This window comes from Macaca fascicularis, chromosome 6 (assembly GCF_037993035.2).
Source record: "Macaca fascicularis isolate 582-1 chromosome 6, T2T-MFA8v1.1".
In the NCBI taxonomy this organism is placed as follows: Eukaryota; Metazoa; Chordata; class Mammalia; order Primates; family Cercopithecidae; genus Macaca; species Macaca fascicularis.
In genome coordinates, this window is record NC_088380.1 from 37652576 (window position 1) to 37667385 (window position 14810).

General features: G+C 40.8%; 1 protein-coding gene across 4 annotated transcripts in view; it reads right to left on the bottom strand.

The window, feature by feature from the left end:
• NUP155 (nucleoporin 155) overlaps positions 1-14810 on the bottom strand; it is a 75560-nt gene that overhangs the window by 39181 nt on the left and 21569 nt on the right. For all 4 annotated transcript variants that reach the window (XM_005556747.4, XM_045393638.3, XM_045393639.3 and 1 more), the window contains 7 exons: positions 14303-14400; positions 12869-13021; positions 9905-10005; positions 4856-5026; positions 3230-3340; positions 1604-1698; positions 752-840 (listed from right to left, as the gene is read on the bottom strand). In XM_005556747.4, the coding sequence (XP_005556804.2) occupies positions 752-840; positions 1604-1698; positions 3230-3340; positions 4856-5026; positions 9905-10005; positions 12869-13021; positions 14303-14400 (818 nt within the window). The remainder of the gene's footprint in view (positions 1-751; positions 841-1603; positions 1699-3229; positions 3341-4855; positions 5027-9904; positions 10006-12868; positions 13022-14302; positions 14401-14810) is intronic.

Sequence of the window (14810 nt, forward strand, 5' to 3'; positions counted from 1 at the left end):
AGATTTAGAAAAGAACATCTCAATCTTTTGAATGTGATCAAAATTAGATACAGAAGGTATTTCTTTTTTCTTTTTTTGAGGCAGGGTCTCTTTCTGTGGCCCAGGCTGGAGTGCAGTGCCATTATCTCGGCTTGCTGCAACCTCTGCCTCCTGGGTTCAAGTGATCCTCCCGTCTGAGCCTCCTGAGTAGCTGGGATTACAGGCTCACGCCACCACAGGCCGGCTAATTTTTGTACTTTTAGTAGAGAGAGGGTTTCACCATATTGGTCAGGCTGGTCTCAAACTCCCAATCTCAGGTGATCCGCCCACTTCGGCCTCCCAAAGTGCTGGGATTACAGGTGTGAGCCATTGCGCCTGGCCACAGAAGCTACTTATAAGCATAAAAAGGACTTACATTGTCCATGATATATGCAAGAATTAGGGACTCATCTCCTAGTAAGTTTCTAACAACTCCCACCTTGGAAAACACTGATGTGGGAGTTAATTACTATTAAATCATTCATCTGTTTCCCTCTGAATATACACCAAATGAGTTACGTAAATATGATTGGTTACATCTTATTTTGCTTCCTTATGTTAAGGATTCAATATTAATAGATCACTTTTAAGAATCAGAATCTACAGATATATTCATCAATTATACAGTAGCAGTAAATAAAACATAACAAAAAGGTTTATTGACAAAAATTGCTATAAAGGTTCTAAGATTCAAACGATTAGAAACAATTTCATTTCAATGTTTCATACTCACTAGAATAGACAGGAGACCCCAAGATGGGACCAACATTACTTGGAGGCGGAAGAGTGGTTGGAAATCTCATCTGTGCTTCACCACCATACCTATTTTTATGACAAGAGGTTGAATTTATTCAGTAAAACAAACTATCCATCTTAAAAACTGGAATTGTTCCTTTTCCTGCTTAGCTTCAAAATAAATGCTTTAAACATTACAGACTTTAACGTATTGTGCTGACAGTAAAATATATGCATAAGACTTATAATATTTATTCAGTAAATATGGACTTGAAATCGCTACCAGGAAGAATTATAAGGGACTCCGATAACTTCTAAGAAAAAGATATGCAATGCATAGAATTTACTTTGTGAGTAAATGGCATTATAATTTTCGCACTAGGTTATGGTTAGATAGTATTTCAAAAAACATTCCTAACAAAATCACATTTCAAATTCTTAAATATTTTCTAAATAGAAATATCTCTTTGGTACCAAGTTTCCTTAAAATAATTCAGAAGCCTTCAATACTAATGATACATATTAAGCAGAATTGGCATAGTGTTTGGGGAAGTAAAAAAGATAGATGAGACAGTAACTGAGGTAGAACAAAGTATAGAAAGTAGACAAGAAGTTACAGAACAGAATCCAGAGTTAAAGTAATAATGCATAAACTATGCTAATTTAGTTGCTTCTATTACCATTATAATCTCTCCAGATTTCAGCTTTTGCAAATGAATTTTGGTAATTTGCCTACATAGTCACTCAACTGTTTGGCAAGGCTTTAATTTATCACATTGATAATAAGATCATTTTAAAAAGTGGCCCGGTAAAAAAAAAAAAACAAATAAACAAAAAACCTTTCATATACCTAAAGAAAGCCCGAGTAGCCCAGGCAGATACTTCTCTGTCACAGGCAGCAGTGGAGCAAGCAAGAATAAGGCAAGTAGCACAAGCCTGGTCTTCCTGTAAAAAGAGGAATATTGGCCTTATATTAAATATAAACTTTTAAAATGATTTGTGTACTGCTAGATGCAATATTAAAGTCTGTATCTAGCACAGAGCAGGCGTTCAATAAATACTTGCTGACTAAATGAAATCAGTTAGTGTTAAAAAGACAAGTAAACACTACTGGTTTTATTTTAAGTTCATCAAAAGCACTAGGATTACAGAATGCTCTCTTTTCCTTTTTACCTAGATTCTGAGTTAGTTTCCACCTTATGTCTCCAATTTTCTTCCTGTGGTCTTTCTACTTTCTAGAAAATAACAATAAGTGGTAACTTTGAATACCTACCATGTGTCAGGTACTATTTTAAGAGTTTAGCATATATTAATCCTCATAACACATACTATTATAATGTATAAGGAAACTGAAGCCCAGAGAAGTCAAGTAATATACCTCAGTGGTGGAGCTGGGATTTTTAACACAGGTGCTTTGAATCCAGGGTCTGTATACTTAACTTTGAACTATCCCAATTTTAACCATATCAATTCCAGTTATGGCTCTGAAATACTAAGATCTCTACACTGTTGCCTCAAGTTTCTTCCTCAGGTCATTAAGCCAAAACAAACAAACAAAAAAGAACTTGTCCCTAAATGTCTTGTGCTTTTAATGAAAAGGCATTTATCATATAACCTGAACAAGAAACTTACTAGTAGACTTCAATAAGAATTTATCAATAACAGGCTGGGCATGGTGGCTCATGCCTGTAATCCCAGCACTTTGGGAGGCCGAGGCAGTCGGATCCTGAGGTCAGGAAATCGAGATCATCCTGGCTAACACAGTGAAAACTCATCTCTACTAAAAATACAAAAAATTAGCCAGGCATCATGGCAGGCGCCTGTAGTCCCAGCTACTTGGGAGGCTGAGGCAGGAGAATGGTGTGAACCTGGGAGGCGGAGCTTGCAGTGAGCTGAGATCGCTCCACTGCACCAGCCTGGGAGACAGAGTGAGACTATGTCTCCAAAAAAAAGAAAAAATTATCAACAACAGAGAATAAAAATCTGAAAGCTCACTACAAGACTTACATTAATCCTGCTTTCAAATGTCAGTTCACATACAGTGACTGAGGCAAAGAAAGGAATATTGTTAAGATCATCTATTTATGGCCGGGCGTAGTGGCTCATGCCTGTAATCCCAGCACTTTGGGAGGCCAAGGCTGGTGGATCACATGAGGTCGGGAGTTCAAGACCAGCCTGACCAACAGGGAGAAACCCCGTCTCTACTAAAAATACAAAATTAGCCGGGCGTGCTGGCACATGCCTGTAATCCCAGTTACTAGGGAGGCTGAGGCAGGAGAATCGCTTGAACCTGGGAGGCGGAGGTTGCGGTGAGCCAAGATCGCGCCATGGCACTCCAGCCTGGACAACAAGAGCAAAACTCAATCTCAAAAAAAAAATCTATTTATTACAGTATTCCAGTCCCAATATACATAAACTATGACTCCCACTGTTTGATTAAAATAGCATCACATTTTTAAAAAGTATATATAATTACCTGATGTAATTTAAAGAATCTTTCAATCTCTTCTCCATCTCCACCCACATTACTCACAAGTAGATGCCTCAGTTGATCTACAGGTCTAAGTTTATGAAACATAAGGCTCCCCTAAGAAATTTGAAGAAAGAACATGAAAAAGAGATTTACCAAGATTGGCTGATGGCAATGGACCCTGCTACCTTATTTGATAAAATAAATGAAACAAACAAACAAAAACCCTTCAACAATACAAAGTAGGCTGGGTATGGTGGCCCACACTTGTATTTCCAGCGCATCAGGGGGCTGAGGCAGGAGGACTGGCTGACGTGATATAAAAAGTACAACTGGTCAAAAGGATCATCTACATCTCAACTCAACCTCCAGTAGATCTATGTATCTATGAAGAAAACTTAATGCAATTGCCCCTGCAAAGCTGCCCCTGAAACCAGAGAATTACAATTAGATTATTAATTAATCAGGTTGCTACTATTTGTATCAATTTAGACAAAAAAAAAAAGCTAAAAACATAGTCATACCTTATACCAGAGTAAATTCCAAATAGATCAAACGACTTAAAGAATAAAATAAAACCATCATAGTATTAGGTTGGTACAAAAGCAATTGAGGTTTTTTGTACCAATTAGGTTGGTACAAAAGCATCATAGTATTAGGTTGGTACAAAAGCAATTGAGTATTCGGTTGTAATGCCATTACAATCAATGGCAAAAACCTCAATTGTTTTTGCACCAATCAATAAACAAAAGGAACTACGAGTGGATTCTTTTATAAACCTTAGTGAGAGGAAGCTTTTCAACTATGACATATTTCAAATGATGGCTGGGTAGATTAGCTCTCGCCTATAATCTCAGCACTGTGGGAGGATGAGGTGGGTGGATAGCTTGAGCTCAGGAGTTTGAGACCAGCCTGGGCTTTAGTGAGATCCTGTCTCTACAGAAAATACGAAAATTAACCGGGTGTGGTGGCAAAAGCCTGTAATCCCAGCTACCCAGGAGGCTGATGTGGGAGGATTCCTTGAGCCTGGGAGGCACAGGTTGCAGTAAGCCAAGACTGTGTACCACACTCCAGCCAGGGTGAGAGTAAGATCCTGTCTAAAATAAAATAAAATAAATAAAATAAAATATCAAATAACTGATAATTTTGATTACTTACAAGCTTGTGTGCTGGGAAAAATCTCAATAAACAACGTCAAATAACAAACCAGGAAGGCTGGGTGCAGTGGCTCACGACTGTAATACCAGAACTTTGGGATGCCAAGACAGGTGGACCACCTGAGATCAGGAGTTTGAGACCAGCCTGGCCAACATGGTGAAACCCCGTCTCTACTAAAAATACAAAAATTAGCCAGGTGTGGTGGCGTGCGCCTGTAATCCCAGCTACTCAGGAGGCTGTGGCAGGAGAATCACTTGATCCGGGGAGGCAGAGAGGCTGCAGTGAGCTGAGATCACACCACTGCACTCCAGCCTGGGTGATGAGCGAGATCCCGTCTCAAAAAAAAAAAAAAAAAAAAAAGAAAAAAAAAAAAAGAAAATGATATGATTCCATTAAGCCACTACTTCAGAGTACTTGACAAAAATATTATATATTGCTTATTTTTGTCACTACCTTAACAGAATACGTACATACCTGTGCTGAGAGGAGAACAAATTTCTTCGGAGGTAACATGTGCTGCTGTACAACAACTGGTGAATCAGTTATTGGAATATGATCCTTGTTTAAGGGTGTAATTATTTTATCTACTTTCAATTCATCTATCGCAGAAAGAGCCCAGGAATGACCATCAACACGGGTTGTCATCTACATAAAAGAAATAAATGTTTTACACATCATATTGAAGTTACACAATGCAAAAGAAAAAACTACAGAGTTAATAAATAAATAAGTAAATTTAACAAATAGTACATTAACATGAATATTTTCAAAAGTATTACGTAATTTTCTACTATCTTTTTTTTAATCAGGTATTTTTCTGGGGTTTTTCTTTTATTTTTTTTGAGACGAAGTTGTCTAGGCTGGAGTGCAGTGGTGTGATCCTGGCTCACTGCAACCTCCGCCTCCCGGGTTCAAGTGATTCTCCTGCCTCAGCCACCCCAGTAGCTGGGATTACAGCCATATGCCACCACGCCAGCTAATTTTGTATTTTTAGCAGAGACAGGGTTTCTCCATGTTGGTCTGGCTGGTCTCGAACTCTTGACCTCAGGTGATCCGCCCACCTCGGCCTCCCAAAGTGCTGGGATTACAGGCATGAGCCACCGCACCTGGCCTCTGGGTTTTGTTTTTTTTTTTTTTTTCCTGAGACAGTATCTTACTCTGTCACCCAAGCTGGAGTGCGGTGGCATGATCACAGCTCACTGCAACCTCGACCTCCTTGGGTTCAGCTGATTCTTCTACCTCAACCTCCCAAGTAGCTGGGACTACAGGAGAATGCTACCATGCCCGCCTAATTTTTCTATGTTTTGTATAAACAGGGTTTTACCGTGTTGCCCAGGATGTTCTCAAACTCCTGGGCTCCTGCAGTCTGCCCATCTTGGCCTCTCAAAGTGCTAATCAGGCATTATCTTTTTTTTTTCCTGAGACGGAGTCTCACCCTGTCGCCGAGGCTGGAGTGCAGTGGCGTAATCAGAGCCCACTGTAGCGTCTGCTTCCCAGGTTCAAGTGATTCTCCTGCCTCAGCCTTCCAAGTATGTGGGATTACAGACGCACAACAGCACGCCCGGCTAATTTTTGTATTGTTATTAGAGACCGGGTTTTGCCATGTTGGCCAGGCTAGTCTCAAACTCCTGACCTCAGGTGATCCACCTGCCTTGGCCTCCCAAAGTGCTAGGATTACAGGCGTGAGCCACTGCGTACACCATAAGCAGGCATTTTCTACACTAATACATAAATCTGTTTGTACTAGAAGACAAGGGCAAACTTTTCTCAAGATAAACTGTAAATACTCTTTAATAAGATTATAATTCTCTCAATCCAATAACTACCATCTACCATGTTTCCAGGATTGATTAAATCTGCTAAGATACTATCTTTCCTTTAAAAAGTATATTACCAGCTGTATTTTACTGGCTGGGTGGGGTGGCTCACACCTATAATCCCAGCACTTTGTGAGGTGGAGCGGGCAGATTACCTGAGGTCAGGAGTTTGAGACCAGCCTGGGCAACGTGGTGAAACCCCGTCTCTACTAAAAATAGAAAAATTAGCTAGGCGTGGTGGCACAGGCTTGTAATCAATCCCAGCTACTCAGCAGGCTGAGGCAGGAGAATTTGTTGAGCCTGGGAGATGGAGGTTGCAGTGACCTGAGATCATGCCACTGCACTCCAGCCTGGGTGACAGAGTAAGACTCTGTTGCCAAATTAAAAAAAAAAAAAAAAAAGGCCGGGCGCGGTGGCTCAAGCCTGTAATCCCAGCACTTTGGGAGGCCGAGACGGGCGGATCACAAGGTCAGGAGATCGAGACCATCCTGGCTCACACAGTGAAACCCCATCTCTACTAAAAAAATACAAAAAACTAGCCAGGCGAGGTGGCAGGTGCCTGTAGTAGTCCCAGCTACTTGGGAGGCTGAGGCAGGAGAATGGCGTAAACCTGGGAGGCGGAGCTTCCAGTGAGCTGAGATCCGGCCACAGCACTCCAGCCTGGGTGACAGAGCAAGACTCCGTCTCAAAAAAAAAAAAAAAAAAAAAAAAAAAAAAAAAGTATTTTACCAGCCTAGACAACATAACGAAATCCCATCTCTACAAAAAATAAAAAACTACCTCAGTGTGGTGGCATGTGCCTGTATTCCTAGCAACTCAGAAGTCTGAGGTAGGAGGACTGCTTGAACCCAGGAGTTTGAGGCTGTAGTGAGCTATCATGCCACTGCACTCCACTCCAGAGCAAGACCCTGTCTCACAATAAAAAAAAAAAGTATTTTAATCCTTTAAAATACTTTATAATAAAAAATTTCAAGCAGCCAAAAATGTTGAAAATACAGCAAAAGTCCACATGCCCAATACCTAGATTCAACAACTGTTAGCAGTTTGCCATGTCTACATTCTCTCTCTTCCTGTATATTTTTGTTTTATTGTACTATTTGAAAGTATAGACATCATTTATCACTCTTAAATACTTTTATATGTATCTCCTAAAAATAAGAATGTTTTCTTACAAACCATATAACAACATTTAAAAATGTTATTGGCTGGACGAGGCGGCTCACGCCTGTAATCCCAACACATTGGGAGACCAAGGCAGGGGGATCCCTTAAGCTTAGGAATTCAAGACCAGCAGGGGTTACATGGCAAAACCCCGTTTCTACTAAAAATACAAAAAAATCAGACAGGCGTGGTGGCATGTGCCTGTAGTCCCAGCTATTTTTGGGGGGGGTGGGCGGCGGTTGGGTGCTGAGGTGGGAGGATTCCCTGAGCCTGGGAAGCAGTTGCAGTGAGCTCTGATTGTGCCACTGCACTCCAGCCTGGGCAACAGAGTGAAACCCTGTGTCAAAAAAAAAAAAAAAAGTTATCAATTCCCTAATATAGTGTAATACCTAGCCAATATAAAATTTACCCTGCTGTTCCAATGTCTTTTTGGTAACTAGGATTTGATCAAAGCTCATACACTATTCTTGATGAGTTTTTTTTGTTAAAAACAAAAGTTCACCTTTGTTTAAGAAAAACTCAAATATTAAATCAAATTATATGACATGTAGTATTTGTTCTAAAAAAAAAAAAAAAAAGTTAGGTGAACACATCTGTAATCCCAGCACTTTGGGAAGCCAAGGTGGGAGGATCGCTTGAGCCCAGGAGTTCAAGACCAGTCTGGGCAATATAGTCAGACCCCGTCTCTACAAAAAAAAAATTTTTTTTTTTTTTTTGTGAGACAGAGTCTCACTCTGTCACCCAGGTTGGAGTACAGTGGCGCGATCTCAGCTCACTGCAAGCTCCGCCTCCCGGGTTCACGCCATTCTTCTGCCTCAGCCTCCCGAGTAGCTGGGAGTACAGGCGCCGCCACCACACCCAGCTAATTTTTTGTATTTTCAGTAGAGGTTTCACCATTTTAGCCAGGATGGTCTCGATCTCCTGACCTTGTGATCCACCCACCTCGACATTACGCTGGGATTACAGGCATGAGCCACCACACCTAGCTTACAAAAAATTTAAAAATTGGCTGTATGTGGTAATGCACACCTGTAGTCCCAGCTACTTGGAAGGCTGAGGTGGGAGGACTGCTTGGGCCTGGGCAACAGGGTGAGACACTGTCTTTTTTAAGAGTTTAAAAAAAAAAAAAAAAGCTAACATTTATGGAATGGTGCTTCCAAGGAGTGCCAGGCATTGTTCTGAGTGCTTTACACACATGAGCTCATTTAGTCTCATAACTCCATAGTGGCAGATATGATTATAACGATTATAGAGGAATAAACAGCCAAAAACGTGTCCTCTGCTCCACAGTTTTGAGGAAGTAGAGACAGGATTAAAATCATTATCCCCCACCAGCACAAAATCCCAACCAGGACAGGGTTTATATCTTATTAAGTTCTGAATCCTCACAGTTTATCACAGCACAAGGCTGGTAGTACATGCTCAGTAAAGCTCAAAGAATAAAGGAAAGAAGAAGAAGGGTACTCCTTATCTCCCTCCTGCTCCTACCCCAGCTCTTTGAACCTTGTCAGAAATTTGGTAGAGATCATGCAGACAATACTCCCATCCCTGGGAGTTCTGCTTTTCCTCCTCCCACTTACACACACCTTTTGCCAGTCCCATCTGGAAGGGTTCAAATTTAAGAACTACCAGAAAACCACTAGTTTTCTGCGAAAACTAGAAGCAAAATGCCTGTGAAGAGGTAGCTTCAAAGACACAGTACCAGACATTCACACCCCACTAGGGGCTGGTTTATCTGGTTTGATCAGCAGCCTCAGTCGGCTATGCAGGACTATTTAGGAGGACAGGCAGGAGTGAGCAGAGGACACCAAGGGGATGGAGACAGGTAGCCTCCCCTCACCTCCTTACAAACTGGGGACTAGGATGGGCAGCTGGGGGCAGGGGGCAGTCCGTGGGTTCACAGCAGCCTCGGCCCTCACCTAGGAAGACCACATCCACTTCATGATGTATGTGGTGATTTTTGTGTTTAAAACAAAACTGTGTGTTTGTGGGTGTCCCTTTGTTTATGTCAGAAAGAAAAACGAAATACAATAAGAAAGATGTTGGCAACTCAGTTCTCTTATGTGAGGTTCAACTGATTCTTCAAACTTTATGTTTGAAAGTTTCCGTAATTAAAAAAAAAGAAAAAGACAAAATTACAAAGAGATTGTTAGAATAAAATTCTAAGTCACAACTATAATGGATGGCCTCATATTTAAATAACTAAACAAGCAACATATTTAAATGAGACAAAGATCATTTCATATGAACCTGACATGTTTTCAGAAAAAAAAAAAGATACATGTATTTTCTGGTACATTATGGAAAATATTCTACAAGGGTCCAATGTTTTCTTTAAAGATGTCTTTTTGTGATTACCACAGGAACTTCTAACCTGACAGAGGAAAAACAAATAATTGACAGGATAATTTCTTTACATTATAATTTCTAATCATATGTTATTAGAAGTAAACAGCAATAAATCAGAAGATAAAAAGTTTCTTACCATATTATCCTTCACTTAAAATTATATAATAGTTTTTTCAGAATTGTCAGGACAACTTACCTGGGTTTCCATCATTGGCTTTTGGAAAGGGAAAGTATCATGGTTGACACACCATAAAATATCATTATCCTCATTTTCTGAGGCTGCCATCAATAGAATACCTAAAAGTTTAATATATAAAATATTATTACATCATGTCAAATAATATGCATCCTCAATAACCTTAATAACTATTGTTAGGTTGGTGCAAAAGTAATTGCGGTTTGGCAATTAAAATTATAAAACCGGGCTGGGCATGGTGGCTCATGCCTGTAATCCCAGCACTTTTGGAGGATGAGGTGGGCAGATCACGAGGTCAGGAGTCCGAGACTAGCCTGACCAGCATGGTAAAACCCTGTCTCTACTAAAATTCAAAAATTAGCTGAGTGTGGCAGTGGGCCTCTGTAATCCCAGCTATTTGGGAGGCTGAGGCAGGAGAATGGTGTGAACCCAGGAGGTAGAGGTTGCAGTAAGCTGAGATTGTGCCACTGCACTCCAGCCTGGGTGACAGAGCAAGACTCCGTCTCAAAAAAAAAAATTTTTTTACAAAACCACAAGTACTTTTATGCCAACTTAAAATTAGCACATATAAGATATACACACACAACATCAATCTTTATAAAGAAACAAGTTACAAAATAAAATAATTCCATGAAAGACTATATAATTATTTTTAGGGTAGACTCCTTAAGTGTTCTCAATTTTAAACTGTATTTCTCTCAGGTAAACATATTTTTTTTTTCACATTTTAGCATTTCTGAACTTAGGGTATATCTTGCAGTCAATGGGCTTATCAATTTAATTATTAATTTTATAAAAATATATTTAGTATATAAAAAATGCTGTGACTGACAATTCACAATGTAATAGAAGCTAATATTCAACGAAATACAGTTTATATACTGGTTAATTCAAACACACCATGAATAAAAATGATGAAGGTGCCAGAGGAATGGCAGAGATAAGTGTACTATAGAAGCAATCATCTGGGCCAGGTGCTGTGGCTTATGCCTGTAATCCCAGCAGTTTAGGAGGCTGAGGCAGGCTAATCACTTGAGCCCATGAGTTGGAGACCAGCCTGGGCAATAAAGTAAGACCTTATTTCAACAAAAACTGAGGCAGGAGGATTGCCTGAGCCGGGGAGGTAGAGGTTGTAATGAGGCATGACTGCACACTGCACTCCCACTTGGGTGTCAGTAGACACTGTCTCAAAAAAAAAAAAAAAAAAGCAATTATCTCAACAAAACTCACCAACACAGTGGCTTCACACCTATAATCCTAGCACTTTGGGAGGCAGAGGTGGCAGGATTGCTTGAGCCCAGGAGTTAAAGACCAGCCTGGGAAACATGGTGAAACACCATCTCTACAAAAAATACAAAAATTAGCCAGGAGTGGTGGCACACGACTGTAGTCCCAACTACTCAGGAGGTTGAGCAAGGAGGATCACCTGAGCCCGGAAGGTTGAAGCTATGGTGACCCAAGATCCTGCCACTGCATTCCAGCCTGGGTAAAAGAGTGAGAACCTTCCTCCCCACCCCCAAATGACTTGGAAAAATATTCCGTATTCATGGATTTGAAGACTAAATATAGTTAAGATGGCAACATGCCCCAAACTGATACACCGATTTAGCTATCACAATCCAATCTCACTTTTTTTTTTTTTTGAGATGGACTCTTGCTCTGTCCCCCAGGCTAGAGTGGATCTTGGCTCACTGTAACCTTCACCTCCATAGTTCGAGCAAGTCTCTTGCCTCAGCCCACAAGTAGCTGTGACTACAGGCATGACCCCCGACACCCAGCTAATTTTTGTATTTTTAGTAGAGACGGGGTTTCGCCATGTTGGCCAGGCTGGTCTCCAACTGACCTCAAGTGATCTACCTGCCTTTGCCTCCCAAAGTGTTGGGATTACAGGCATGAGCCACTGTACCCGGCCCCACCTCACTTTTTTTGCAGAAATTAACAAGGTGATTCTAAAATTCATATGAAAATTCAAGAGACTGAGAATAGCCAAAATCATCTTTAAAAAAAAAAATCAGGCCAGGTGCACAGTGGCTCATGCCTGTAATCCCAGCACTTTAGGAGGCTGATGCAGACAGATCACTTGAGCTCAGGAGTTTGAGACCAGCCTAGGCAACATGGCAAAAGCCTGTCTCTACAAAAAATATAAAAATTAGCCAGGTGTGGTGGCACACGCCTGTAGCTTCTCTCAGCTACTCAGGAGGCTGAAGTGAGAGGACGGCATGAGCATGGGAAGCAGAGGTTGCAGTGAGCAGAGATTGTGCTACTGCACTCCAGCCTGGGCAACAGAGCCAGACCATCTCAAAAAAAAAAAAAAAAAAAAAAAAAAAAAGATCAAAGTTGGAATAGTCACACTTGCCAATTTCAAAACTTATTACAAAGCAACAGTAATCAAGACTGTACTACTGACATAAAGATGGATAATATAGACCAATAGAATAGAACTGAGAATCCAGAACCCATACATTAACGGGTAATTCACGTGAGAAAGTAAGATGAAGACAATTCAATGGGGAAATAATAGTCTTCAACAAATGGTGCTCAGACAGCTAGATATCCACATGCAGACGGATGAAGTCAGATCCTACCTCATACAACGTATAAAAATTACCACAAAACAGATCAAAAACCTAAATGTAGGAGTGAAAACTATACTTTCAATTTCAACTTTTGAATTTCACTACAATTTCAAATTTTATTTTAGATTCAGCAGGTACATGTGCAGATTTGTTACTTGCGTATATTGCGTGGTGCTAAGGTTTAGGGTACAACTGATTCCATCACTCAGGTACTAGGCATAAGACCCAACAGTCAGTTTTTCAACCCTTGCTCCCCTACTTCCCCAACCCTTCTAGTAGTCCCCAGTTTCTACTGTTGTCATAGGTATTTTCAAATGCCTCAAAACGTCATATAATTTTAACAATTTTAAGAATCTCATCTTAAATCTGATAGTATTTCAGAACTTACCTTTACTATAAAGTGCTCTATGTACTTTTGAAGGCTTTTCTACGGTTGAAGATGCTGAGAATCCAGGAGGTAAGCGGACGTGAATCAGCGTCAGTGTATTAGGCCGTGCTAATGGCTGTCTGAATGGACAAGTGCTGAAATATAACCTTACACCTGAAGATGGGGTAAAATTATGCATCAGTAATAGAAAATAAGGACCTGAGGCAAATGTGTTATTGAAGCAATTACATATAGCAATGCAAAACTCTGCTAAAACCATACATAACTTTCTGGACTAATTTTTTTTTGGGGGATGGAGTCTAGCAGGCTGGAGTGCAGAGGCGCCATCTCGGCTTACTGCAGCCTCCGCCTCCCGGATTCAAGCAATTCTCCTGCCTCAGCCTCCTAGGTAGCTGGGACTACAGGCATGTGCCACCACACCCATCTAATTATTTTTATTTTTATTTTATTTTTGAGACAGAGTCTTGCTCTGTCGCCCAGGATGGAGTGTAGAGGCGTGATCTCAGCTCACTGTAAGCTCCGCCTCCTGGGTTCACGCCATTCTGCCTCAGCCTCCCGAGTAGCTGGGACTACAGATGCCCGCCACCACATCGGCTAATTTTTTGTATTTTTAGTAGAGACAGGGTTTCACCATGTTAGCCAGGATGGTCTCGATCTCCTGACCTCAGAATCTACCTGCCTTGGCCTCCCAAAGTGCTGGGATTACAGGTGTGAGCCACTGCGCCCAGCCCCCTGACTAATCTTAAATTACCATATAGACTATCAGCTGAAATATATATCTAAGAAAATGTCACTCAAAATTGAGAGGTGAATTAATACATTTCATTAGAAAGAACTTGCAAAGACAAACCAAGAAATCTTGTGTTCCAGTTCAGGCTTTGTTACAAAATGTGAGCCACTGTGCCAAGCCACTGTGCTTGGCTTTTGTTTTGCTTTTTTACTGGTTTTTTGAGACAGGGTCTTGCTCTATTGCCCAGGATGAAGTATAGTAGCATAATCTCAGCTCACTGCAGCTTCAAACTCCTGGGCTCACGCGATCTTCCCGCCACAGCCTCCCAAGGAGCTGTACTACAAGGCCGTGCCACTACACCTAGCTAATTTCTGTATTTTTAGTAGAGACGGGGTTACAGGGTTTCACTATGTTGCTCAGGTTAGTCTTGAACTCCTGGGCTCAGGCAATCTGCCCACCTTGACCTCCCAAAGTGCTAGGATTACAAGTGTGAGCCACCATACCTGGCCTAGGCTTGGTTTTATATCTATAAAATGAAGAAACAGAAAAGTCTCCCAGTTTTCAAAATCCTTTATTTTACAAATTATTTATATGGCTTTAAAGCAGATATGAAAGTAAAAATATATTTCTAATCATAAATTTCCAAATCTAAGAATTTTCAGAAGCTGTAACAGTAACACAGATATGTAAATAAAACAACATACCTGCATGTGTGACAGCCAATAACTGGCAGTCCAGTGATTCAGAATTTTCAATCACTGCTATTTGGACAATTGGTTTAAAAACAGAACGATCGATGGTCCTAAAAGAAAGGAGAAAACAAAGTGTATTTTTAAAATGTGTCTGCTAAATTATAAGAAACATTTCCTATCAGAATGTTTACATATTTCCATATTTTCTTTTTTTTTTTTTTTGAGATGGAGTCTTACTCTGTCACCCAGGCTGAAGTACAGTGGTAGGAGCTCGGCTCACTGCAATCTCCGCCTCCCAGGTTCAAGGAATTCTCCTGCCTCAGTCTCCTGAGTAGCTGGGATTACAGGCTTGTGCCAGCATGCCCAGCTAATTTTTGTATTGTTTTGTAGTAGAGACGGGATTTCATCATGTTGGCCAGGCTGGTCTCGAACTCCTGACCTCGTGTGAGTGTGATCCGCCTGCCTTGGCCTCCCAAAGTGCTGGGATTACAGGCGTGAGCCACTGTGCCCGACCACATGT